The 27,949-nt window shown below is 60.5% G+C and overlaps 1 protein-coding gene across 1 annotated transcript; it reads right to left on the reverse strand.

Annotated features, from left to right (window-relative positions):
* Positions 1-138: 138 nt before the first annotated feature.
* On the reverse strand, positions 139-27,949 carry NRBP2 (nuclear receptor binding protein 2). The gene is made up of 19 exons (XM_051611416.1): positions 27,638-27,949; positions 14,796-14,918; positions 14,424-14,525; positions 14,132-14,221; positions 13,444-13,484; positions 13,277-13,371; positions 13,063-13,086; positions 12,667-12,750; positions 11,533-11,588; positions 10,934-11,029; positions 9,907-10,039; positions 9,687-9,789; positions 8,743-8,793; positions 8,329-8,464; positions 5,250-5,303; positions 4,227-4,290; positions 3,463-3,518; positions 991-1,055; positions 139-615 (listed from the first exon to the last, which is right to left on the reverse strand). The coding sequence occupies exons 1-19, from the start codon at positions 27,752-27,754 to the stop codon at positions 609-611; spliced, it is 1,497 nt and encodes a 498-aa protein (XP_051467376.1). The 5' UTR covers positions 27,755-27,949; the 3' UTR covers positions 139-608.

The following is a 27,949-nucleotide window of genomic DNA, read 5'->3' on the forward strand; positions in this document are numbered from 1 at the left end:
GGCACCACGCAAGCACCACAGAGCACAGGCAGCAGAACCGGGCAGCAGCGCGGGGAGAGCCCGGGACAGGGCGGGACTGAGCAGAGCACACGCAGCTGGTTCCACACGGCACAACTGAAGAGCCCGCAGCAGCACGGCACAGAGTTCAGCACACACGTCATTCCTGTTTGCACCTTTCCCCAACTGAACCCAACTCGGATGAGTCGACCCTTTCTCCAGGCTGATGAGTGAAGTTCCAGCCGTCCCAGGAGAAAGAGGGAAGGAAGAGCCACCAGGGTCTTTCCCCTGAACGGTGCAGTTGGTTTTGGAAGGCTGTAGGACAGGCTGGGGGAGAAGAAGGCTTCTTGTTCAGCACCAGTCAGGGTTCTGCTGATCCACACGTTGGGATCCAGCTGGTGAGTTTGGAGTTCTGGGATTTCTTCTCACAAAGTCCCCTCCTCAGCTTGCACCAAGAGGTGCAGTTCCAGTTTCAAGGCATCCCCCTGCTCCAGCTCTGCTGGGGACACCTTCACAAACCAGGAGAAGCTGGGTGTGAAGTCTGGGATGTGGCAGGTGGGAAACTGCACCAGAGCTTCCCAAGCCTGCTCCTCTCCTCCCCTCTGCCAGGATCACCAGCTGGCAAAGAGGGAAAAAACAGCTCTGGGATCTGCAGGGGAAAAAAAAGCTTCTCATTCCCAGAGGGAACCTGTATCAGTCTGGGGGATTCCTGCAGCAGCTTCACACCTTCCCAGACTCAGGAATGGGGTGGAGGGGGCACAGCCCACCCCTCCCAGCTCCTCCAGGAGCAGGACACGATTCCCGCTGGGAGCACGTGGCATCTCTCCTGGCTGCTGGTGACCCCCCTAGCTCTGGACACCACAGACACCTCTCCAGGGCTGCAGAGGTTCTGCTGGTCCTGCTGGAGCCCGGTGGCTCCGGAGCTGCTCAGCTCCTCCCAGTCCATCCCCATCCCTGCGGAGCCGCGGGTCCTCCTGCTGCCAGGGGACTCACACGGGAGGGGAGCGGTGCTTGTGGAAGGCATTCTCCAGGAAGTTGGCCAGCTTCTCACAGTCGTCCTACAAGAAAGAACACCAGGGGATCACTCGGGATTGGCGGCCTCGGGCACGTCCTTCCTCAGATGACTTCGCCCCGAGCCACCGGTTTCACCTCTGGGGTTTTGATAGGATAAGAGAGCACGAGCACCCCCACAACGTGCCAATAATGATCATGTTTGCTGAGTAACACCAGGTGGCCCTTCAGGAACTGAGCCTTGTTTCACAGAACCATGGTGATGGGTTGGGTGGGAGGGACCTTAAAGCCCATCCAGTCCCACCCCTGCATGGGCAGGGACACCCCCCACCATTCCAGGCTGCTCCAAGCCCCATCCAACCTGGGTATGTTTTGTCTCAGATGCAATAGAAAGACAAAAGAGCAGGCAGCTCAATCTGAAGGAACACAACAGGTCTGGCTTCACATCTAATTAACTTAATTAACTGAGCACTGGAGCTAAGGTTATTTTCCACAGCCATCAGTTTTCTAACACCCTCCCTGCTAACAGAGACAAAAACCATCCATCTTGGCTTGGCAGTTACTTGGCACCTAAATCTCTTTCCTGACACATTCAGGTGTAGGTGGTTTCAAATATAATTGGGATGTTTTACTTCTTAAAGTGGGATATTACTGAAATAGCCAATGATTTGTAAAGGATGCAAAACAAACACCCCCACCTTGTATCATGGGGGAGTTCTGGGATTGCTGGAAACAAACTCAAAATTCTCACTCAAATGGAAAATGTACAATTAGCTCTTGCTGCTCAGAGCTGCCCCAGTGTCACCACTGCTGCTAAATGGCAGCTTCTCAGGGAAAAAAAATGTAGATTTTGAAGGCTTTGTCAGGCAGAGGTGGTATCTTTTGTTAGGTATTTTTAGACAAATATTCCAACAACAGCTGGAAAACCAGATGGGAACACAAGTGCTGCAGGTCAGAGATGAGCAGGGACCCTCCCAGCTGAATCCAGGCCAAGGATGTGTGAGAACACGTGTGAAAAGGAGGTTTTCTCCCAGGAGCAGGGAAGGGAAAAGGGGAAAGGGAAAGCACAGCCCCTGGAACACAGGCCTGTGGGAGGTGAGCCCTGCAGCCCAAGGCTGCCCCAATTCCAGGGGTTTTCCAGAGCACAGCAGAACCCCCCCCCCAGGGTGTGAGTGTCCAGCTGCTCATCATCACACAGATGAAAACAGGAGAAAAGCTCAATGTGCTTTTTCCCAGGAGAACCCAGATCAATGTGTCACCCAGTGAAGCTGACCCCTTCCTTGTCTAATGTCAGCATCCAGGATGAGGAATTCTCCAACATTCCTGGAGCCTGCAGCCTCAGAATTCCTAACTTGTGCAAAAGAAAAGGAAATATATTTTTAATTCTCTCTGTGCTGCCTTTGCTGGAGCTTTGGCTGCTGAGCAGTCTGAGTGACTGGGCTGCTCCAGATTCCTTCTTGGGAATGTCTGCAAACACCTCAGGAGAGCCTGGCAGCTCCATGTGGGAGGAGGCAGAAATCATGGAATCATGGACTGGTTTGGGTTGGAGGGACCTTAAAGCCCACCCAGTGCCACCCCTGCATGGGCAGGGACACCTCCCAGCAGCCCAGGCTGCTCCAAGCCCCATCCAACCTGCCCTTCAACACTGCCAGGGATGGGGCAGCCACAGCTTCCCTGGGCAACCTGGGCCAGGCTCTCCCCACCCTCACAGCCCAGAATTTCTCCCTCCCATCTCAGCTCCAGCTCCCTCTGCCAGCTGGAAACCCTTCCCCCTGCTCCCATCCCTCCCTGCCCTTGTCCCAAGCCCCTCCCCAGCTTTCCTGGAGCCCCTTCAGGCACTGGAAGGTGCTCTCAGGTCTCCCTGGAGCCTTCTCTTCTCCAGGCTGAACACCCCAGCTCTCCCAGCCTGGCTCCAGAGCAGAGCTGCTCCAGCCCTCCCAGCATCTCCGGGGCCTCCTCTGGCCTCTCCAGCAGCTCCTCTGCGAGGTGGGAGGTGGCCTCAACCTCCTGCCCTTAGCACTCTGGGCTCTCACCTTCAGAATCACAACCAGGATGGTGTCATTAGTTCTGTCAGCACAACAATGATTTTCCCCTGAGAAAAGCCACCTGGAGTCAGGCATGGAGTTACCTGCTCCATCCCTGGAAGTGCTCCAGGCCAGGTTGGATGGGGCTTGGAGCAGCCTGGGCTGCTGGGAGGTGTCCCTGCCCATGCAGGGGTGGGACTGGGTGGGCTTTGAGGTCCCTCCAACCCATTCCATTCCATGATTCCATGATCCTGTGAGTGAAATGTGGAGGGAGGACAAGCCACCACAAAGGCTGGGTGGTCCCTCACTGCAGAGCCTCTGTGCCTGCCCGCCGGCTTCAGGGGGGATGGAGGAGCCCCCTCTGCTCCATGAGGAGTTCCAGGGGTTTGGGTGCACACAGGACTGAAAGGAGGGGTGGCAGCAGGATTACCTCATGGATGAAGCCATAGTGCACCAGCTCTGTGGCCAAGTCCTTGGAGTTATCAGCTGCAGAGACAAAGTGGGGAGATGAAAGATCACATATCTCTGGTTGCTCCTCCAGCAAAGCACCTTCCCCCCATCACACCCATGGTTAGTGGAATTGCTAATTAACCCTGGGGCAAACAGGACCCAGAGGGGGCAGGAGGGGCAGGTGAGGGAGGCAGGAGGGGCAGGTGAGGGAGGCAGGGGGCAGGGATGAGCCCCAGGCCCATGGTACAGAGCACACAGTCCTGACCAAGGGTCACACTGAGACCTTTTGCTTGTTTTGGCCCAGCATGGAAACCTGGAGGCAGAAAACCACAGGAGCTGGTGGAGCAGCAACCCCCAAGCTCGGGTTTCCAAGCTTTTTGGGTGTCAGGCAGGGGGGGGCTCCAGCTGCACAGCCTCCAGAAGGGAGGGAAGAACCCACTGGTGTTCCCCCAGGAATTGCACATGCCCCAGGGTGGACTGCCTGATCCTGAGGGCCACCCTCTGGGCTCCCAACGCTCCTTTCAGAGGGCAGGTCACTGCCACGGGCAGGAGCCCTGGGTGCTGCTGAGGGGCTGGGTGGGCAAGAAAGGGCACCAGGCAGACACGGGGGAGTTTCTTCTGCTCTCCCAGGAGGAGCAGGAAAGAGGAGCTGGCTGCAAACACAGCCAGTCCCACACAAGCTGAGCCTGCCCCCCGGCACAACCGCTGCCTTCTCACACACACGGGACCTGCGGGTGAACCTACTGGGCAGCAGGTCGTAGCTGAGCTGTCGGTGCAGTTTGTCCTCCAGGATCAGCAGCAGAGTGAGCTGCAGAGAGAAGAGAGGGCTCTGTACCAGCACCAGGGGCTCGGGGAGAGAAGCTGCTGACAGCTCCAGCAGCTGCTGGCAGCTCTGAGCAGGAGGGATCAATAGTCTCCTGGGGTGCATCAGGTCCAGGGAGGTTTCTGCTCCCCCTCTGCTCTGCCCTGGTGAGACCACATCTGGAGTGTTGTGTCCAGTTCTGGGGTCCCCAGTTCCAGAGGGACAGGGAGATGATGGGAAGAGTCCAAGGGAGGCTACAAGGATGATGAAGGGACTGGAACATCTGTCATAGGGGGAAAGGCTGAGAGACCTGGGGCTGTTGAGTGTGGAGAAGAGAAGGCTGAGAGGGGACCTGATCAATGTCTCTCAATATCTGCAGGGTGGGTGTCAGGAATGGGCCAGTCTCTGCTCAGTGGTGCCTGTGACAGGACAAGGGGAAATGGCACCAAGTGACAACACAGGAGGTTCCACCTCAACAGGAGGAGAAACTTCTGCACTGTGAGGGTGGCAGAGCCCTGGGCCAGGCTGCCCAGAGAGGCTGAGGAGGCTCCTTCTCTGGAGACACCCCAGCCCCTCTGGAGGTTCCTGTGGGACCTGCCCTGGGTGCTCCTGCTGCAGCAGGGGGGTTGGACCCAAGGACCTTCAGAGGTCCCTTCCAACCCCTGTGGTTCTATGATTCTGTGAACTGCTGGAGGTCTCTGGTGGATAGAGTCTTAGAGGAGTGTCCTCCCAGCAGCTGCAGCTAACCTGCAATGGGTACACTAGAAAGCAGTCAAGAGGAGTCCTGATAAAGATGTCAGGGTCCTCCTGTCCTGCAGCCATAGGGGGCTGATGACTTTGCTCTTCCCCGGGCTTCTTTTATTGCCAAGGGACAAGGCAAGGCAGCTGGGATCAGACTCCTCAAGGTGGGCACTGGGAGAGGTCTTGGCCCAGCACCTTGTGTGGGACAGGAGCTCAATACTCACGTGCCACTGGGTCTTGTCCTCGTTCAGCTCCATGTTACACTGCATCTGCACCACCTGGAGGAGCCCAAATGCACCATCAGGATGGACACAGCCCCCAGGCTCCCCCAAGCCTGCTTTACTTCTGCTCTCCAAGCATCACCCTCAAATTCCTACTGAAGACCCCTGCATTCCAACGCCAGCCTGACCTTCCCCGCCACCCACGCTCCTGGGAACTGTCCCTGTGGAGCAGCTGAGGGTTCATTTTGTCCAGGATCCAGCTCCAAGCCGTGGCCATCCTCAGCTGGCTGAGAGGTGGGTAGGGGAGCACTGCACAAGGTGCAGCCCTGGGAAAATCTTCCAACCAGGATGAATCCTTCAGCTCCATTTGCCAGGGGTGGGATCCCCCAAAAACTCTCAGTTACATCTCAATATTGTTCATGTACTTGTGGGATGAAGGATCCTTAAATCAAAGAGCCAGACTGAAATCTTGGATACCTCTTTTGGGAGCCCTCCATTGCACCACAGAACATTCCATGGTGTTGGGGAAACAGGGCATCTTATTCACATGTCAGCTTCAAGTTCCACTGAAGGAACCAGCTCAGCTTCAAGGTCCCATGAAAATGGTTCACACCAGAATCGTGTTGTATGGGCAGAGGAGAGCCAGGGGCAGCGTGGACCTGGCCAGCCCAAGGAGGGGGAGCCCTAGGGAGATGAAGCCCAAGGGAAAGAGAGCCCAAGGGAGAGGAAGCCCAAGGGAGAAGGAGCCCAAGGGAGAGGGAGCCTAAGAGAGAGGGAGCCCAAGGGAGAGGGAGCCCAAGGAGAAGGAGCCCAAGGGAGAGGGAGCCCAAGGGAGAAGGAGCCCAAGGCCCAGTGAGGAGCCCTCAGCCCTGCTCCACCAAGGGTTTAACAGGATTCCATAAATTTTCCTCCATTCTATGCTCATCCTCAGAGGTGGGTTCTATGCATGGTCCTTCCTCTGACCCCATGTCCCTCTACCACAGCTCCTCCCTGTGACAAACATCCCTGGGTGTTCTGCTCAGTCAGGAAACTCGTTGTCCTCTGACCTCTGTCCTCTCCAGGCCACCCACTTCTCCAAGAAGAGCTGGGCAGCGTGGCTGCCTGCCTCAGGTGGGTGCTCCCTCCTTTCCCCTGATTCACACTGAGCTGCACCTTGCAGAGGTCACCAGAGAGAAGCCTGATGACACGAGACCATCACTACCCCCAGCCCCCCACCCTCTCTACCCCATGCCCATGATGGAAGAACCATTTAGGTGTGAAGGGACATCAGAAGGTCTCTAGTCCAAGCCCCTGCCCAAAACAAGACCAACACTGAGATCAGATCAGGCTGTTTGCAACTCTGCCCATTGGGTTTTGAAAACCTCCAAGGAGCTCCCATAACCTCTCCTGGCCCCTGGTCCATGCAAACCATCCTCAGCATGAAAAATAATTCCTTGGATCCATCCAGCATCCACGTGCTGGTGCCTCCCAGAACAAAGAGCCTGCATTGCAGCTACTCTCATCTGGGACTTGCAGGCTTGTCCAGCTACAGGTTTCCAAGAAACCTGCAGAAACTCGAGGCTTTGGGGATGTCCTTTGTCAAACTGGGTGGCAAAGAGTATTGGGCACGTTGGGCAGACAGACCAGGCACTTTCCTTGGGGCAATGGGTGGAAAAGCAGCACAGAACCAACCCAGAGGAGACATTTGTCCAAGGGGAGTGACTGCTCAGCACAGCAGTGGCACAGAAAGCAAGCTCTGAGCAGCAGGAACCCAGCAGAAGTGAAGTGCCCTGACAGCTGATGCTCAGCCAGAGCCTCAGCAAACACCACGGGTGTGATTCTGCAGGGAGGCATCCCATGGGATCTTGCAGGAATCACGGGGGGGGGGTTAACATTAACTCATGCAAGTAGGAAACTGCACTTGTCTGACCTGTGGTGACACACCATGGGTGACCCAGGGTGTCACTGCAGGGAACACCCACACAAGGAAAGAGCAGGAACAGGATGAGATTTGAAGAGGGAGGAGCCCAGAGCACTGGGAGCTCCCCTGGCTGCTCTGCAGGGGACAGGGTGATGAGAGAACTGCCTGAGCTGTGCCCTGCTGCTGGTGGCCAACCCCAGCTCCCACCCTGGGAAGGAAAAATCCCTGGCAAGGACAGAGCCTGGGACAGCCTGGCTGGAAGGATTTGGGTGTCATGGTGGGCAGCAGGCAGGTCCTGAGCTGCAAAGAATCATGGAATGGTTTGGGTTGGAGAGAACTTAAAAGATCATCCAGTTCCAACCCCTGCCATGGGCAGGGACACCTCCCAAGCAGTGGTGGGTGCTCTGGAGCCCCCCAGCACAAGAAGGACACGGAGCTGCTGGAGGCCAGAGGAGGCCCCGGAGATGCTGGGAGGGCTGGAGCAGCTCTGCTCTGGAGCCAGGCTGGGAGAGCTGGGGTGTTCAGCCTGGAGAAGAGAAGGCTCCAGGGAGACCTGAAAGCACCTTCCAGTGCCTGAAGGGGCTCCAGGAAAGCTGGGGAGGGGCTTGGGACAAGGGCAGGGAGGGATGGGAGCAGGGGGAAGGGTTTCCAGCTGGCAGAGGGAGCTGGAGCTGAGATGGGAGGGAGAAATTCTGGGCTGTGAGGGTGGGGAGAGCCTGGCCCAGGTTGCCCAGGGAAGCTGTGGCTGCCCCATCCCTGGCAGTGTTGAAGGGCAGGTTGGATGGGGCTTGGAGCAGCCTGGGCTGCTGGGAGGTGTCCCTGCCCATGCAGGGCTGGCACTGGGTGGGCTTTGAGGTCCCTCCAACCCAAACCTGTCTGGGACTGGATGACTTCAAGCCTCCAGCCCAGCACCAAGCTCAGGTCAGGCCGTGCTCCAGAGCTGCCTGTGGACGTGTGGAGAGGGAAGGCAGAGCCAAAGGATGGGAAGCAAGGTGGCTGCTCCAGAAGGTCTCAGGTTAAATGGACCTCACTGGCTCCAGCCAAGGGAACTGCTGCAGTCCTGGAGCAACCAGAAAGCCAGGAGAACAGCTCCCACCTGCCTGGGATTCAGTGCCTGGCTGCAGAGAAGGCATTCCTGCCCCTGGCAGTGGAGAACCTGTCCCCACCTGGTTCTGCCCTTACCTTCCTGGTCTCCACATCAAAGGGCTCTGGGGTGGGAGTCTTGGCTTTCTGAGGGTCCTCTGGGGGCTGGGAGAGGGCACGTGGGAGGGCGTGAGGTCTGGAAACGGCGAAGTTCATCAGGGGATAAATCCCATTCCTGGCACAGACACAGAGGGAGGACAAATAGCTGAGCCCTGTCCCACCACTGCCCCAGCAGGGTCAGCTGGGGAGGCCACAGCTCCCCAGGGATCTGCACCCCGGGATCTGCACCCCGGGAGTGGCAGCACCAACAGGCAGCAATCCCAGGGGAACTGCAGAAGGGGTGACCCGTCCCCAGGGACATCTGGGTGAGGGGACACTGGCCACAGGCTGCAGCACAGGGAGAGGCTGGGGACAGGAGCTGGGCAGAGCCTGGTCAACCTGCACCTCACCCACCTGACATCTTCTAAGAACTTGTCGAGTTCAAGGAAGGAAACCTCTGAGTACCTGGGAGAAAAACGGGACAGGAAGGTTATTGGGAGAGAACCATGGAATCACAGGATTGTTCTGGCTGGAAAAGCCCTTTAGGATCCCCCAGTCCCACCCGTTCCCCCAGCCCTGCCAAGGCCACCACTGCCCCATGTCCCTCAGCACCATCTCCAGGGCTTGGAAACCCCTCCAGGGATGGGGACTCCCCCCTGCCCTGGGCAGCCTGGGCCAGGCCCTGACAACCCTTGCCAGGAAGGAATTGTTCCCCAGATCCAACCTCAGCCTCCCCTGGCACAACTTGAGGCTGTTCCCTCTTGTCCCAGGGCTTGTTCCTGGGGAGCAGAGCCCGACCCCCCTGGCTCCAACCTCCTCTCAGGCAGCTGCAGAGCCAGCAGGTCTCCCCTCAGCCTCCTTTGCTCCAGGCTCAACACCCCCAGCTCCCTCAGCTGCCCCTCACAAGTTCTTCAGACCCTTCTCCTTCTGCTCCAGCCCCTTCCCCAGCTCCGGGGCCCTTCCCTGGACACACTCCAGCCCCTCCATGTCCCTTTCCTCACCCAAACCTGACCCCAGGATTTGAGGAGTCCCCAGTGCCCAGCACAGGGGGACAATCCCTGCCCTGCTCCTGCTGGCCACCCCAGTGCTGACACGAGCCAGGATGCTGGTGGCCAAGCTGGGCACACACTGGCTCCTCTCCAGACCCTGTTGACCACCACCCCCAGGTCCTTCTCCCTCAGGCACTTCCCAGCTGCTCTTCCCCAAGCCTGGAGTGCTGGAGGGGGATTGGTGTGACCCAGGGGCAGGACCCAGCAGGACAGAAGAGCAGTTTGAAGGACAACAGTGTCCCAGCACCAGGATCACCAGGCTGGAGGCCAGTCCTGGTGTCACAGCTGATCCCTCACACTGCTCCTCACCTCCACTGTGCTCCAGGCTGGCCCCCTCTCCGTATCTCTGCCATCACCATGTTCAGGTCCAGCTCCTTTATCTTCTCTTCCACCACATTCTCTGGCATCAGATCTAAGGGAAGGGCAGGAGGGGCTGTCAGGGCTCCTGTGACACACCCTGCAGCCCCGAGCCCGGGGAGGTCTGTGAGGACTTTCTCCCCAGGCTCTTCCCCACAGCCCGGGGCCTCACACTGGTGGTTGATGAAGCAGTGTGCTGCCAGCAGCTTGAGGGAGTGGACCTCAAACAGCACCCGGTGGAAGAGCAGGTTGTTGGCCGTGGGTCGCTTGTCCGGGTTGAGGGTCAAGCAGGACAGGATGAACTCCTGAGGGCCAAAGGGGAGGCACAAGCTGCAGGCAAGGCAGGACCTGCAATCCCCTGCTCCATCCACCGCTGCCTCCCTCTCCTGCTCCCCAGGTCTCAGGGGCTGCTGCCACCAGCGGGCAGAGCACCCGAGGTCCAGCCCTGCTGGGCACCCACCAGCAGCCCCCCCAAGTTCCTCTGCTCCCAGCCTGCCCTCATCCAGGGAGGAGGACACCACGTGTGCCCAGCAAGGGCAGGACCACGGGCAGGGGGGTATCCTGGCAGGTAGGACCAGCTCTGGGAGCAGCAGCCCAGCAGGAAAGGTGGTGGTAGGACTGGAACAGGGCAGGCTGAGCCAGGGATTCCCGAGGGAGGCAGGATGGGAGGGATGGACCTGCCCCTTCCTGCTCACTGGGGGCTACAGGCAGGTTCCTCTGCAGCTCCTGCAGGCTCTGGGATGTTCTCCCAACTGCTGGGAGCAATTTCTGGACAGGAGACTGCCTGGGGTGTCCAGAGGAGACAAAAAAAATTTCTCAGAGGGAAGATGATGGGGGGGGGGGGAGGGCAGCACAGAACCCGACCCCTCCAACCAGCACCAGGTGCTGGGGGCCCAGCAGAAAGCCCCTCTGGGACACCAAAGAAGGGAACAACTCTGCATCCAAGGGGGGAGGACTTAGCAGGGGATGCCTGAGGGGGAATTCTGAGATCAAACAAGGGAATTTGGGGGGTGGGGGTGGGGATGTATTATGGGATGTTTTGGGGACTGGCCAAGAAGAAGGGAGGGGATGAGGTGGGTCAGGGGAGGAAGAAGGAGAGGGATTCAGGGGTGAGGAGCAGCCTCTCCCCTGGAGCAGCCCAGGATGAGGGGATCCCCAGGTCCTGCAGCTGCTCCCGAGGCTGGGCCGGCCGCTCTCACCCGCATGTTGGGATCATCCAGGGAATGTCGTGCCCTCATGATCGCCTCCTCCGAGACCCGCGTGTCCCCGTTGGTCTGGATCTCCAGCACGGCCATCTGGGGAGGGATGCATGGAGAAGGATCTGCAGGGCACCCGGGCCAGGCACAGGGACACCCCCCAGAGGTGGCAGCTGTTGGGGCTCAGGATCCAGACTCTGGACCTCCTGGGCTCCCCAGGGATCCCCAGTCGCTGCCCCCCCTGCACTTGGGGTTGTTTCTTGCCTGCTGCAGCACCCCAGAGTGCTCACAGGGTCCCAGGAGTGCAGGCATGGGAACCACGGAATGGTTTGTGATGGAGGGACGTCAAAGCCCACCCAGTGCCCCCCCTGCACGGGCAGGGACACCTCCCAGCAGCCCAGGCTGCTCCAAGCCCCATCCAACCTGCCCTTCAACACTGCCAGGGATGGGGCAGCCACAGCTTCCCTGGGCAACCCGTTCAGCCTAGGGAAGCTCCTGGGGAAGCTCCCCAAGGGCCACCAGGACCCCGGGCAGGCTCAGCCAGGCCCTGTGAGCAGGGCTCTCTGCAGGTACCCAGGGGCTGCAGAAATCCTGCTCCCTACCTCCAGCGCACACATCCCGAAGGAGAAGATGTCCACAGCTGTCCCGTCAGCCCGCTCTGCCAAACACAGCCAGGAGCACCTCAGCCCAGGGGCTCAGCACCCCCTGCCCTGGGAACAGCTCCTGCACCCTCATCCCACCAGACCCCTCTGCCCACACCCCCCTGACCTCCCTCTGCCCACTCCCCTGCCCGGCCCGCTGCCCACAGCTCCCTGCACAAGTGCTTCCCATTTACTCCCCTCAAATTCACCCCCAAAGCACCAAGATGGGGATCACATCGTCAGTTTTCATGCTGCACAAAGATTCTTTACTCCTTTTTCCCCAAATTGCTGTAACATTTTACAATTTGAGTGTTCCTGAGGAACAAGCTGAGCTTCCCAAGGCAGTTTGTGGTCATGCTGAGATCTCATCCCTAACCAGTAACTAGAAGCCCAGAATTCCAGATTGGTTTGGGTTGGGGGGACTTCAAAGCCCACCCAGTGCCACCCCTGCACGGGCAGGGACACCTCCCAGCAGCCCAGGCTGCTCCAAGCCCCATCCAACCTGCCCTTCAACACTGCCAGGGATGGGGCAGCCACAGCTTCCCTGGGCAACCTGGGCCAGGCTCTCCCCACCCTCACAGCCCAGAATTTCTCCCTCCCATCTCAGCTCCAGCTCCCTCTGCCAGCTGGAAACCCTTCCCCCTGCTCCCAGCCCTCCCTGCCCTTGTCCCAAGCCCCTCCCCAGCTTTCCTGGAGCCCCTTCAGGCACTGGAAGGTGCTCTCAGGTCTCCCTGGAGCCTTCTCTTCTCCAGGCTGAACACCCCAACTCCCAGCCTGGCTCCAGAGCTGCTCCAGGCTCTGAATTCAGCCCAAGCTGCTCCTGCCTGGTACCTTCCCAGATGTTCCCAGCTGCTCTCCCCCGTGCTCATCTCTCCACCTCTACCTCATCCCTCCCAGTTTGTCCCAGTCTCTCCTTATCACAAGTTCTCCAGCAGCTCCACTTGAACGAACTTCACAGATCGATTCTGTGTTGCTGCAAACACACCGTGCATCCCTCCTAACCCCCCCGGGGCTCCTTCTTGGGGTCCCCCCCCAGCCTCCCCAGGGTCTCCCCCAGCTCCCCAGCCCCCAGCCCCCCCCCAGCCCCCCACTCACGGCCATACTCCGGGGGGAAGAAGTGCAGGTTGCGCTGCTCCTCCCTCTCGATCCTGATGGGGCTGCGCAGGTCGTCGGGCAGGGCTGGGGGGGGAACCTTCAGCACCGCGGCCCCCCCGGCACAGGGGGGCACCCCAAGGTTGGGGGGGGGGATTCGGGGTGTGCTCCTGCCCAACAGACCCCCCGTGGGGCACCCGCTGCCCCCGAGACCCCCCTGCTCCCACCTCTGGGGCAGCAATTCCATGAGGGACACTGATGTGGGGAGGGGTGGCAGAGGGACATGGATGGGGTGGCAGGGGGACATTAATGGGGTGGCAGAGGGACATGGATGGGGTGGCAGGGGGACACTGATGGGGTGGCAGGGGGACATTAATGGGGTGGCAGGGGGACACTCACCATTTGCAAACACCCTGTGCCAAACTGGGGGTCAGCGCCGATCCAGAAGGGGCCGAGGAAGAGCCCATGGAGCAGGGGACACAGAGAGGAGAGCAGGGGACACAGAGAGGAGAGCAGGTGACTCCAGCCTTGCCCAGGTGACCCCCGGGGGCCCTGCAGCCACCCTGCCCAGCTGGGTCCCCCGGGGTCCCCAGCCCTGGTCCCCCAGCTCTACCTGAGCCGATCTTGATGAGCCCGTTGTGCTGGATGAAGATGGTGTCACTGGTGAGGTTGCCGTGGATGATGGGGGGCTGGCAGGAGTGCAGGAAGCTGGGGGGGCAGGGGCTGCCCTCAGCACCCCCCGGAGCAGCGGGGGGCTGGGGCAGGGGGTGCTGAGCTTACCTGAGAGCAGAGAGGATCTGGGTACACCAGCGTTTCCAGGCCTGGGGGGCAGAAGAAGAGCTCAGGCTCAGATGGGGCGAGCAGGACCTTCCCACCTGCTGCCCCAGGGCTGGGGACACCTGCCCTCTGCCACCTGCAGAGAGGGGACATGGGCTGTCCCAGCAACAGCCTCCTGCCCAGCCCCTGCTGAACCACCAGCACAGCTGAGAACCATGGAATGAGTTGGGTTGGAGGGACCTCAAAGCCCACCCAGTGCCACCCTGCATGGGCAGGGACACCTCCCAGCAGCCCAGGCTGCTCCAAGCCCCATCCAACCTGCCCTTCAACACTGCCAGGGATGGGGCAGCCACAGCTTCCCTGGGCAACCTGGGCCAGGCTCTCCCCACCCTCACAGCCCAGAATTTCTCCCTCCCATCTCAGCTCCAGCTCCCTCTGCCAGCTGGAAACCCTTCCCCCTGCTCCCATCCCTCCCTGCCCTTGTCCCAAGCCCCTCCCCAGCTTTCCTGGAGCCCCTTCAGGCACTGGAAGCTGCTCTCAGGTCTCCCTGGAGCCTTCTCTTCTCCAGGCTGAACACCCCAGCTCTCCCAGCCTGGCTCCAGAGCAGATGTACTTGCTGTCCCTCACAAGCTGCTGTCAGAGGGCCTCCCACTCCACCTGGGACACCCTGTGCCTGCTCCCTGGAACCTACCCTTGCATTCATGGCCTTGTGGTTTTTCTTTGTTTTCTTCAGGAACTGCTTCAGGCTCCCTGAGGACACGTACTCTGTGATGAAGATGACCTGGGGGGCAGGAGGGGCGTCAGCTCCCGGCCAGCGCCGGGACGGAGGGGGCAGCAGTGTCCCCGGGAAGGAAGGGGAGTCTCGTGGAGAAGGGTGGGGAGCAGAGCTGGAACCCCCCCAAAAACCCCTGAACCCCCCCTCAGCTCCCCCTGCCATCCCCTGCCTGGGGACCCCTCCCCAGACTCCCCTGAGTCCTCCCTACCCGTGCCTTCATGTCCTTCACATCCAGCCAGTACTTGTGGAGCTTGACGATGTTGGGGTGATCCACCAGCACCAGCTGCTCAAACATGGTCTTGATCTTCTCCTGTGGGCAGAGGGAGGACAGGTGAGGTGGCAGGTCCTGGGACCTCTGGGCAGGACACCTCTGGGAGCAAGGAAACCTGGGGCTGGGCAGCAGGCTGTACCTGGTTTGGGGTACAGAGGACACATGGAACTGGCTCTGGGACAGCAACCAAGGGAAGGTGCAGAGCCACCAGGACAGAAGCACAGGGGGACAGGCTGGCCAAGCTGTGCTGCCACCCAGGGAGGTCAGGGGGTGGTCTCGGGGGGTCCCTGCCAAGAGGGGCTGGCTCACCTCATGTGCTTTGAAGGCCTTCTTGTCGGTGAAGAGCAGCTCGTTCCACACCACCTCCACGCCCTCCTCCGTGTCCATGGCCAGGAAGGTGCTCTGGATGCCTGGCATGTTCCCCTGGTTCACCTGGGGGGCACGGGAGGTGTCACCCAGCCCCCTGCCCTGGCCCCTCTGCCAACACTCCAACCTCATCCCAACTCCATCTCCCCTATCCCTGCATGAACCATTTCCTCCCATCCCCCTGCAAATCACTCCGGTCCAACATCTGAACCTTTCTTTGGAGCAGTTCCCATCCCAGCTTCTCCTGACCCCCACATGGACCCCTCACCCTGCAGCCACGGGGGAGCAGCCCAGGCCCAGGGTGATGGTCACACAGGGCAAATTGGAAGGTCCAGACAAACCAAAGCCACAACACCACCTCTCTTAACATCCCGAGGGGACTCGGGGCAACCCCCAATGCCCCAGGGTCTGTCTGATGAGTTCCCATCCCTGAGGTCACGGAGCTGCATCCCAGGACCTGGTGGAGAGGGGACAGCACCTGGACATCCCCTCTGCAGGCCACGTCCACCATGGAACCAGTGGCTGCAGCCCTGTCCCTGTGCTGGGTCTGTGCCCACCCCGGGCAGCATCGGATTGTCCATCCCAGGCTGCCGGGTCCCGGCTCCAGCCCAGGCAGAGCCTGCTCACAAGGAACCCTGTTCCGAGAGGGGCTCAACAGCCCAGAGACCCCCAAGCCCCCAGGAGCTGGAGGTTCCTGCCTGCTGGGATTGGTGCCTCCTGCATCCCGTTCTGCCACAGAACCGTGGAATGGTTTTGGATGGAAAAGCCCTTTGAGATCCCCCAGTCCCACCCGTTCCCCCAGCCCTGCCAAGGCCACCCCTGCCCCATGTCCCTCAGCACCATCTCCAGGGCTTGGAAACCCCTCCAGGGATGGGGACTCCCCCCTGCCCTGGGCAGCCTGGGCCAGGCCCTGACAACCCTTGCCAGGAAGGAATTGTTCCCCAGATCCCACCTCAGCCTCCCCTGGCACAACTTGGGGCCGTTCCCTCTCACCCTGTCCCACCAGCACACCAGAGCAGCTCTGCAGCCCCAACCTGCCCCTTCCCTCCCCCCACAGGCCCGGGGGGCAGCCATGGGGGGCCAGGGCCGTGTCCCCCCCTCAGCCCTGGATGCCTGGGCAGGGGCAGCTGCTCCTTGTCCTCTCCAGGGCTGGGACTGTCTGGCTGTTGGAGGGATGAGACGTGTCACAGAATCACAGAATCACCAAGGCTGGAAAAGACCTTTAAGGTCATCAAGTCCGTCTATGACCTGACACCACCACATCCCCAGACCTTGGCACCAAGTGCCACCTCCAGCCTTTCCTGGAGCACCTGCAGGGATGGTGCCTCCACCACTTCCCTGGGCAGCCCATCCCAATGTCTGATCACCCTCTCCGTGAGGAGGTGCTTCCTGATATCCAACCTAAACCTCCTCTGGAGCAGCTTCAGGCTGTGTCCTCTTGTCTTGTTGCCTGGAAAAAGAGCCCAGTCCAGGGCAGTGTCCCCCGCAGTGGTGGCACCAGGGCTGGCAGGGGGACAGCTGGATGAGCTGGGCCCGGTTCCTGGACAGGACACAAAGCTCCTCTGTTCCCATCCTCTCCACCCACAGGCTCCTCCTGCTGCTCCAGCTGCCGGTGGGGAATGGCCAAGCCACAGGAGCTGCTGCTTGGGAAGGGGCTTTGGGACCACCCAGTCCCACCCAGCACTGCCCACCACTGACCCCGTGTCCCTCAGGGCATTCTTCTCCATCAGGGTGGGGAGAGCCTGGCCCAGGTTGCCCAGGGAAGCTGTGGCTGCCCCATCCCTGGCAGTGTTGAAGGGCAGGTTGGATGGGGCTTGGAGCAGCCTGGGCTGCTGGGAGGTGTCCCTGCCCATGCAGGGGGGGCACTGGGTGGGCTTTGAGGTCCCTCCAACCCAACCCGGTCTGTGAGTCAAATGGAGAGGACAGACCCAAACAGCCCCCTGTTTGCCACAAGGACACGTGGGAGCCCTGCAGGGAGGTGACTGATGCTCTAAGGCACAGCTGGGTCTGAAAACCTCAGGTGTCACCTCATCATCATCATCACATCAGAGCCACAACGTTCCTGCAGGCAGGCACTGGGCCTGCAGCAGGACCCACCTCACAGGACCATCACAGCCCATGCCTCCCGTCCCCACACCTGGATGAAACGGGTCCCTGAAGGTCTCCCCTGTCCCTGGGCAGGCAAAGCCACCTCCTGCTGCTCAGAGCTTGAGGCAACGAGAGCCAGGCTGGGCTGGACCATCCACCTGTCTGAGAGAGACCCAGCACAGGGGGTCTGGGGTTGTCCCTCCACCACAGCCTCCCAGCTCTGAGCAACCTGCTCACTAAGCCCAGACTGGAATCCTGGTGCTGAAGGCTCTGGATACTGGACCTGTTGGTATCTGGGAGGCTCTGGGCCCCGGTGAGGAGCATCAGACAGGCCCAGAGGGGAGGAGACGTTTCCTGTTCCGTGCAGACGTGCTCAGACTTGAGCTGAATGACAATAAGTGACACGGAGCAGCTGCCACCAGATCCAGGCTGCACAAACAAATAAATGCTGCTGCATGAGCAGAGGTCATGGAATCACAGAACAGTTTGTGTTGGGAGGGACCTTCCAAGCCCATCTCACCCAACCCCCTCCATGGGCAGGGACAACTTCAACCAGACCAGGTTGCTCCAAGTTCCGTCCAACCCAATCCTGAACGTCTCCAGGGATGAGGCATCTCTCTCCTCTCTGGCCAATCTGGGCCAGGGTCTCACCACCCCCAGTGTCAAAAATGTCTTCCTTCTCTCTAAATCTCCCTTCCTTGACCTTAAAACCATCCCCCCTGGTTCTGCCACAACGGGCCCCCAGCTGACTGGGGACCAAAGGAACCGGACACAGGTCACCTTGACTGTCTGACCACCTTGATTATCACACCACCTTGATTATCACACCACCCTGCCTGTCTCACACCTCCTTGCCTGTCTCAGCCCAGGCCCTTCAGGGGGTGCTGCTGGTGCTGGACACCACCTGGAACAGAGAAACTTCCAGAGCAGGACTGGACAAGCTCCCTGCTCAAGCTGCTTCCAGCAAGTCCTTGGCAGGAGCTGAGGCCAGGCTGGAGAGACCACTGGGGACAAGTAAGTGCAGCTTCACAGAAGATCAGGCTGCATCTTACCAGAAGTCGCTCCCTTCTGGGCTTTTCAGGTCGAGAAGGTCTGAAACAGCCCAAGGAACCAGGTGAGTGATGGGATGGGGGGCTGTGGGGGTGAGTCGGGGGGCTCGGGGCTGGAGAGCCAGGGACGGGCACTGCTGCTGCCCCTGGCAATCCCACCCCTTTGGAGAAGGGCACAAGGACAAGGTGGGTCCTCTGGGAGGGTGGGGAGGAGGCAGGGCTGGGGAGGACAGCGCGCGACCAGCCCCTGCTGCCCCCATCCCTGCAGAGGGACCCCCCGCTGCCCTCCTGTGCACCCAGAGCACCCCCCCGATGCCATCAGGACCACCGAGGCCCAGCCACCCATGGGCACTGAGCACAGAGCAGTCCCAGAGCCCACCTCTGCTGGTGGCCCCACTCCCAGGACCTGGGCACGGGAGCAGCAGGTCCAGGGGTGGCCGGGGGACAGTGGTCCTGACCCCCAGGAGAAGGAACTTCTTCCCCCAGCCCTGCCAAGGCCACCCCTGCCCCATGTCCCTCAGCACCATCTCCAGGGCTTGGAAACCCCTCCAGGGATGGGGACTCCCCCCTGCCCTGGGCAGCCTGGGCCAGGCCCTGACAACCCTTGCCAGGAGGGAATTGTTCCCCAGATCCAACCTCAACCTCCCCTGGCACAACTTCAGGCCGTTCCCTCGTCCCAGGGCTTGTTCCTGGGGAGCAGAGCCCGACCCCCCTGGCTCCAACCTCCTCTCAGGCAGCTGCAGATCAAGGAACCCAAGGTCCATGAAGGTGACCAAGGCAGCTGCCAGGACCCTGCACACTGATCCTGTCCTTCCTGGAGCAGGGACAGGTCCCATCTGGGATGGAACCTCCTCCCCACCCCCTGCCCCTCCAGAGCCCCTGGCTGGTGGTGACCAGGACACCAGGATTGTGATGCTCTCCATGTGCACAGGGCACCCGAGTCCTCATGACACGGGGACACATTATCCCTCCTGGCAGGATTTGCTGGGGCCACGAGGCCGAGCAGGGAACACGATGCGCCCAGGAGGGCACTGGGACAGAGCAAAACCCAACCTGACCCTGCGCTCCCGTATCTCATCAGCCTGGGGACAGTAAGGGCTGTGTCTGAGCTCCTCAAGGGACTTCTGCTCAGGTTGCAGTTGGCAAGGAGGTGGGGACACACCTTGGGCAGCAGAGACTGTCCCCTCAGAGCCAGGTGTGACCAGCGGGGGAGCAGGACGTTCCTGTGCTGGGACTCCCTTTCCAGCCCACAGCATGAAGATGGGATCCTCCTGTCCCCCAGCTCTGGGGTACCCAGCACAGGAAGGACATGGAGATGCTGGAAAGATTCCAGAGGAGGCCCCGGAGATGCTGGGAGGGCTGGAGCAGCTCTGCTCTGGAGCCAGGCTGGGAGAGCTGGGGTGTTCAGCCTGGAGAAGAGAAGGCTCCAGGGAGACCTGAGAGCACCTTCCAGGGCCTGAAGGGGCTCCAGGAAAGCTGGGGAGGGGCTTGGGACAAGGGCAGGGAGAGATGGGAGCAGGGGGAAGGGTTTCCAGCTGGCAGAGGGAGCTGGAGCTGAGATGGGAGGGAGAAATTCTGGGCTGTGAGGGTGGGGAGAGCCTGGCCCAGGTTGCCCAGGGAAGCTGTGGCTGCCCCATCCCTGGCAGTGTTGAAGGGCAGGTTGGATGGGGCTTGGAGCAGCCTGGGCTGCTGGGAGGTGTCCCTGCCCATGCAGGGGTGGGAGTGGATGGGCTCTGAGGTCCCTCCAACCCAACCCATTCCATGATTCCATGATTCTCCAGACCTCTGTTCCCTGGCCCGGGCAGAGGTTGCCCCCCTCTCTCCACTTCCCTGTTCAACATCCAGGGCAGAAGTTGCTGCTGCTGCTGCTACACAGAAATAATTTCTTAAACATATAAAAGGAAACACGTGTCCTGTGGCCGTGCAGGGGCAGGAGCAGAATGAGGGTGCCAGAGAAACCTGTTCTCTCTGGTGATCCTGTTACACAACGAGCAGGTGAAGGGACAGGTGAGACGGAAAATATTTTCATGCCAGTGAAGCATTTGATCCTCCCGCTCCCAAAAACATGTTGTCAGCTCTGAGAGGATGCAGGGATGGAGAGACCTGGCCCAGCTGGGAGGGTGGATGAGATGGGAGGGTGGCTCAGCATGGGTCAGGGCAAGTTCTGCTGCAGTTTGAGGCCAGTGCAGCCATGGAGAGCAGGGAGGCTGGTAGAGGAGAAATTCATTGGTCCTGCATGGGGAGCCTCGAGGGGAGAGAGGAGCAGAGCTGGGCCAGGAAGCAGAGGGGGCACATGGAGCAGGAGGAGCCCCAGGTCCCACTGCAGGAGGGTGAGCAGGGCCTGGCCAAGGCAGCAGGATGTGCAGCACAGAGCTCTCCCAGCCCAGGACATGAGGGGCACCTGCTCCATCCTGCCCTTCCCATAAACTCTCCCCATCCATCCACGGGAGATCCACTGCCAGCAGCAGCAGGGGGTGACTCTTCCTACCTAGAGGCAGGGATGGGAAGGCTCTCCCAGCACCTGGAGGCAGGGATGGGAAGGCTCTCCCAGCACCTGGAGGCAGGGATGGGAAGGCTCTCCCAGCCTGGCCCCTCAGCCCAGCAGGGAGGGTTGGGAGCCTTTCCCCTGGCTCCACACCCACGGCTGCCCTTCCCTTCTGCCCAGCAGCAAACACTGGGATCCCTGTTCTCCTTCCACTGCTGAGAGAAAAGGGACAGAAGAGTAATTTTCCACTGCCCAGATAAGAGCCAGAAGGGTCCTGGGGCTGCAGGCAATGAAACTGTTGTTATTTCCTGGAGAGAAGCTGCACCAGGGCCCATCTGCAGAGGGGCCGGGCAGGAAGCTGCAGCACAGGGACCTGTTTGTTTGTTTGTTTTACCCCCAGGGCATCAGACACCCCCGGGAAGAGGGAACCAGGCTGACCCAAGCCCTGCTCTGCTCCCTGGGGAAGTCACGGGCAGCCTCACTGAGCCCAGGCCCACGGAGCAGCCCACGGGGCTGCAGAGGCTGCTCCTGAAAGGGGCATTTCTGGAGGAGAAGGATCTGCAGCATCCAGCAGGGAAGGGGCAGGATCCCCATCACCAGCCTGCACCAGCCAGGGGAGTAGAGCACAGAGGGGCTGGGGTGAGAGCAGGAGATCAGAGAATCATGGAATGAGTTGAGTTGGAGTGACCTCAAAGCCCACCCAGGGCCACCCCTGCATGGGCAGGGACACCTCCCAGCAGCCCAGGCTGCTCCAAGCCCCATCCAACCTGCCCTTCAACACTGCCGGGGATGGGGCAGCCACAGCTTCCCTGGGCAACCTGGGCCAGGCTCTCCCCACCCTCACAGCCCAGAATTTCTCCCTCCCATCTCAGCTCCAGCTCCCTCTGCCAGCTGGAAACCCTTCCCCCTGCTCCCATCCCTCCCTGCCCTTGTCCCAAGCCCCTCCCCAGCTTTCCTGGAGCCCCCCTGAGGGGGCAAAGGCCCTTTGGTTTTCCCCAACATGGAACACTTCTCAGGTTCAGCTGGACATGGTGCTGGGCCATCTTATCCAGACGGTGCTTTTGCCAAGGTTGGACCAGATGACACTTGAGGTCCCTTCCAACCTGTATCCTGTGACTGCAACCAGCTGGGTCTGCAGTACCCACCCCACTGCAGCCCCCAGTGCCCACCAGTCTGCACTGGGAACAGATGCCCAGGGCTTTGCAGTGCTCCCCCGTGAAGCAAAGGTCCAGGCTTGCTGGTCATGCTGGAGAGCACCAAGCAGAAGCCCTTCCCAAGCCAGGCAGGAGAGCAGCAGGAATGAGCCCAGTGACCAGTGGTTTGGTGCCACCTCCCCCAGGGGCTTTTCCCTCCTGCTGCCTCGGCACAGGGTGACCTCATGAGAGGTGACAAAACACCCTTCAGTCCCTGGTTGCCACGGGGGAACGTTGAACACCCTCACATTCTCCTTGTCAGATGGAGGAGCCAACCAACCAACCAGCAGCTGATTGTCTTCTCATCCATTTTGTAACACAACCCGGGACACCTCCCCTGTCCCGGAGGTGAAAGACAAAAGCAAAAGCCTCCTGTGCTTGTTCTCTGGTTACATCAGAGGAGAAGGAGACTGCAGACCAGGGACACAGGAGGTGCACACGCCTGCAGGGCTCATGGACAACCTCTGGCCACCACCACCAAAAACACCCGTGTGGGAAAACCAAGGGAAGGGCGAACAAAGCTTGGTGAAATCCAGGAATGAAAGGTGGGGAATGCTGCTCCTGGCGACCCTGCTCCTGGGTGGCTGGTTTGGAGGGGGCCCAGAGGAGCTGTGTGTCCTGGGGACAGGGTGGAGGAGCTGGAGCCTCAGGAGCTCCCCGAGGAGCACCAGCTGCCAGCAGAGAGGTGTCTTCTGGAGAGCTTGGGCGGGACTCAAGGAGCGTGTCAGGGCACAAAAAAGGACACGTTTCTGCACCAACTTCCCCGGGCAGGTGACGTCTCCCCCCTCCCTGCCCAGCAGAGAGAACAAGGCCCAGGACTGTCACCCCCCGGGGGGATCAGGCAGGATTAAAGGCTCCTGGACACGGGAGGAGAAGCAGGGAGCAAAGGGCAGAGAGGTCCTCACACACCACCCAGGCAGCTGGGAGGGGAAGGACACTCAGCCCAGCACACAGAGTCCTGTTTGCTGCCAGACCCACAGAACACAAGCTGAGAAGAAGACTTGTCTGTTTGCTTCCAGCCACGTTTACCCACTGGCATGTGATGCCACCTTGGCTCAAACAATTCCATCCTGCTTCCACAAACCAGTCTGGGATTCTATGAAACACCCTCCCTTAAGCCCCCTGGGCTGCTCCACCTCCTGCCTGGGGCCCAGAGCAAAGCCCGACCACACCGACCTCGCTGCTCAGCTGAGGTCAGCAGGTTCACCAGCAAACCCCCCCTGGAAAGTGAGGCAGCAGCAAATAAAAGCCATGAAACCAGTAAGGGGGAAGAGAAATAAATAGATGGCATGAAAGGAACGAGCTAAGTCCTTCAGCTGATCCCCTCTGCTCTGGAAAAGCTCCTGACAACAAAACACACTTGACGTCCCCGTCTCCCGGGAGGGCTGGCAACAAAGCTGCTTTTAAAAATAACTCTGGTGGCAAATATTAAATAGTTGGGTGCTTTCCAAGTAATCTGCCACTAGGACTGGTTATCCTCGCTGCAGACTGCAAACCTAATTAGCACCTGGGAAAAGGGAACCCTCTTGCACCTCAGTGTGGGCAAATCCTTGGGTCATTTCCCCCTGTCTTGGCTCCGTTTCCCGGGCTGTGGGGCAGGCAGAGACGCCCCAGACTCTCCTGCAGACACCTCAGCCTCGCCTCTGTCTTCTCTAAATTCTGCTCCAGCATTTCTTCCCTGTCTTGCTGTTACCATTTCCCTTTTCCCTTCCTTCCATCCTGCCGGATTTCAAAGTGAAAAGCTCATAGTCCAAGGGCCCTGTATGACCACACGTCCAGTCATTAACCCTTTCATTGCACCAGCGACCAGAAGAGGAGCGACGGGCTGTGCCAAGTGAGCAGGGGCCCAGCCCTGTCCCCGCCACCAGCACTGAGAAGCAGAACATCTGCCAGAGTGACAGGGGGAGAAGCAACCCTAAAATCTGGTCCTACGGCTGGGAGAGATGCTGGAGAGGTTGAAATCATACAGTGATTCAGGTTGGAAGGGATCTTAAAGACCATCAGGTTCCAACCTCCCTGCTACAAGCAGGGACATCTCTCACCAGACCAGGCTGCACAAGCCTCATCCAACCTGGCCCTGAACACCTCCAGGGATATATAATAATATAAATAATGGCCTGAACCCCATCCATGTTGCAGATGGACACAGTGGTACCAGTGCCCATGAACAGCAGAGTCAATAAATATCTACTGGTCCTAACAGACCCTTGCCAAATGGAAAAAGGGTTTGGAAAAGCAAAACCACATGGAAAAAAAAAAAAACAGTTTGAGCGTCATAACAAGGTGCTTGAGTCCAGTCAGGAAACTATACTTAGGCAAGACAAGTTGCAAAACTTTTAACAAAGCAGTAAACCAAGTTTCCTCTTCCTTTGCTGCTCCTACAGCACAGGGTGGGTGGAAAAAGTAAATGAAGTCATCGAGCCAAGGCTGAAAAAAGCCCTGTGATCCTAAATGGAAAAGTCTCCAGCAGCAGCAGCAGCAGCAGCAGCAGGAGCATCGCTCTGCTGTGCTTTCACACAGGGAAGGGGCAGAGCAGGGGCTGGGCTGGCAGCAGAGCCATCACAGGGAGCACGGGGCTGCTCCTCCAGATACGTTGTGGAGACACAGTGAGAGCTTCTGTGTCCTGAACTCTGGGCATGGAGCTGCTGGAGAGGCCAGAGGAGGCCCCGGAGATGCTGGGAGGGCTGGAGCAGCTCTGCTCTGGAGCCAGGCTGGGAGAGCTGGGGTGTTCAGCCTGGAGAAGAGAAGGCTCCAGGGAGACCTGAGAGCACCTTCCAGGGCCTGAAGGGGCTCCAGGAAAGCTGGGGAGGGGCTTGGGACAAGGGCAGGGAGGGATGGGAGCAGGGGGAAGGGTTTCCAGCTGGCAGAGGGAGCTGGAGCTGAGATGGGAGGGAGAAATTCTGGGCTGTGAGGGTGGGGAGAGCCTGGCCCAGGGTGCCCAGGGAAGCTGTGGCTGCCCCATCCCTGGCAGTGTTGAAGGGCAGGTTGGATGGGGCTTGGAGCAGCCTGGGCTGCTGGGAGGTGTCCCTGCCCATGCAGGGGTGGCACTGGGTGGGCTCTGAGGTCCCTCCAACCCAAGACAGTCTGGGATTCCATTATGGTGACTAAGTTGCTGCTTAAGTCTTCCTGATGGTTGCTGGTGCAGAGCAAGTGAACCCAGCCCAACCCATTCCATGGTTCCATGAGCACTAACACACCACAGGGTGCCTGTCTCTGCCCACTGCAGCTCTCCAGGCTCCAGACCTGCTCCAGGCCAGCACCTGGGCTGTCTCCCACCTCACTGGACCTGCTCTCCAGACCCCAGAGCACACACAGAGCTGTGGGTGCCATGCAGGACTCCACTGTTCTCCTAAAAACAACTTGAGGAGCACAAGTAATTATAATGAATCATCAGGCTCGTGAGGGAAAATCCCTATTGGTAGAAATACGTGAAGTGCTCCTGGCAAAGGAAAGGGGTGTTGAGCAGAAGGGCTGTTCATCAAGGTCAGGAGATACCAGACTGACAGCTTCCAGACAGCAAATGGTGGCTTTTCTTCCTGGTACGTGACTGAGCCTCTGTGGATTTGCAGCCAACCAGTCCCTTGCACAGAACTTCCTTCCCTCCTGTTGGCAGCTCAGGCAGGGCTGACACTGCCTGTCCCAGTTCAGCCCATCAGATCCTGGGCCCTGACACCTGGACGTGCTGGACAGGCCAACTCACAGCCCAGCCTGGCAGGGCCACCAGCCTGGAGAGCAGCCCATGGGCTCTGGTGGTGCCAGCGATGGGACTGCAGGACCACAACTCATCGTCAGCATCAAGCCCCAGACCCACCAACCTCCAGACACTGCTGCCTGGCCTGCAACACCATGGAAAGGCCAACCCACCCTGGCAATGATGGATTGCGTTGGAAGGACCTCAAAGCCCACCCAGGGCCACCCCTGCATGGGCAGGGACACCTCCCAGCAGCCCAGGCTGCTCCAAGCCCCATCCAACCTGCCCTTCAACACTGCCAGGGATGGGGCAGCCACAGCTTCCCTGGGCAACCTGGGCCAGGCTCTCCCCACCCTCACAGCCCAGAATCTCTCCCTCACATCCCATCTCCAGCTCCCTCTGCCAGGTGGAAACCCTTCCTCCTCACTCCAAGCCCTTCCCACCTCTCCAGCAATGAAGCTCCCAGCATGGGACAGGGATGTGTAGCACGGAAATAGCACGGACAGGGCTGAACTCCACGCTCCTTCCCACTTCTCCCATGTGCTGTTTGAGGGGACAAACCTCCAGGGGCCTGTCCACGAGCATTCCAGAGAGCTCCCTCGTTGAAACGAAACGTTTAAACCCACATCATTAAATGTCACCGTTAGGTCAAAACCGACGGGGATTGTTCAAATGAGAAATTACAGCCAAGTGGTTTCTCTGCCAAGGACATCGAGGGGCTCCGGGCTGGCAGGTGGGTCCCAGACTGACACACACCCCCCGGGAACAGGGGGAACAAACACGCTGCAGCTCCAGATCCGCTGGGATTAACCTGCAGGGCCTCATCCAGCACCTGCAGCAGCAGCTGGAGCTGGGTCCGGCGCAGGGCGCGGGCAGAGGGATGTTCAACCAGGGGCCAGAAAAGATACATCAACCACCACAAGATGGGGGCACAGCAGGCTCTGACACCTCAGATGTGCCACACGGTGGGATGTGACACTCCGGGAGCGCCAAGGACAAGCAAGGGGAAGGAGCCATGGGATTTGGGTTGTGGTGCCAGCTCCTGGCACGTGCCCCGTGGGACAAGGCTCAGGCACCAGCCACGTGCCATGTCCAGCCTGATGGGAGGCCCAGGGGCAGGGAAGGTGTGGGCAGAGGGGGTGAGGCAGCAGGAACAGAGCTCCAAGGGTGACCTGTGGGTGTGGAGGCACCAGAAAGGGCAGAGGGACACAAGAGGGACACAAGAGGGACACAAGAGGGACACAAGAGGGACACAAGAGGGACACAAGAGGGACACAAGAGGGACACAAGAGGGACACAGCCTGTGCTGCTGGCCCCACCAGGAGCAGATTATGGAGAGCTCAGCAAAGCCCAGACTGGGAGAAGGGCCCCAGGGATGGGCAGCCCACAGCCAGCCCAGAGCGCAGGGACTGAGGGCGTTAAGAGTCATGGAATGGTTTAGGCTGGAAAAGGCCTTTTGAGAACATCAAGTCCAACCGTTCCCCCAGCACGGCCAAGTCCCCGCTGAGCCGTGTCCCGCAGCGGTGCTGGCGGGAGGGGAAGAGCAGGGCTGGCCTTTGGTGAGCCCTGCACCCCTCGGGAGCTGGCAGCGCCCGGCACGGCCAGCACTGCCCCCTGCTCCCTGCTGCTGGGCACCCCAAGGAGGCAGGGGGACCCTTGGGGCGGTGGTGGCTCCGGCCCGGGGGCAGCTCCGGAGCGGGGCCAGGGGTGAGGCGGGAGCGCTGCCCGCACCGGGGGCCGCGCCCAGCCCTGCCCGGGGAAGATGAGCCGAGACGGTCCGAGCCAGCCCGGTCCTCGCTGCGGGCTGCCCGGCCCCCCGGGGCACGGCCCGCATCCCCGCACCGGGACAGGGCTCCCCGCACCGGCACAGCCCACACTACAGCACGGCCCGGCTCCCCGCACCAGCAAACGCCGCACCGGGGCACGGCAAACCCGGCTCCCCGTACTGGGGCACAGCCCGGCTGCCCGCACCGGAGCTCCCCGCACCGGGGCTCCCCGCACCCGGCCACAGCTCAGCTCCCCGCACCGGGCACAGCTCAGCTCCCCGCACCGGGGCTTCCCGCACCGGGGCTTCCCGCACCGGGGCTCCCCGCACCGGGCACAGCCCGACTACCCGCACCGGGGCTCCCCGCACGGGGCTCCCCGCACTCCCCGCCGCTCAGCACCCTCCGCACCGGCCCCGGTACCGGCCCCGTCCGGCGCCGCCGCCCCCCCCACGGGGCACAGCCCGGAGCCCCCGCAGGGCCCGGCGGCGGCATCTCCCGCAACCCCGCACCCACCTGCTCGCGGCGCTTCTGCCAGCGCCCGCAGGGGCTCTCCTCCAGGATCTCGCTCTCCTCCTCGCTCTCCTCCTCCTTCTCCTGCGCCAGCCGCGCGTCCGGCTCCGGCACCGCCATCTCCGCTCCGAGCCGAACCGAGCCGAGCCGAGCCGAGCCGAACCGCTCCGAGCCACGCAGAGCCGAGCCGAACCGCTCCGAGCCCGGCCGAACCCAACCGAACCTCTCGGAGCCGAGCGGAGCTCAGTCCAGCCGAACCGGTCCGAGCCGAACCGCTCCGAGCCGAACCGGTCCGAGCGCAGCCGAGCCGAGCCG

This window comes from Apus apus, chromosome 2 (genome assembly GCF_020740795.1).
Source record: "Apus apus isolate bApuApu2 chromosome 2, bApuApu2.pri.cur, whole genome shotgun sequence".
Taxonomy (NCBI): domain Eukaryota; kingdom Metazoa; phylum Chordata; class Aves; order Apodiformes; family Apodidae; genus Apus; species Apus apus.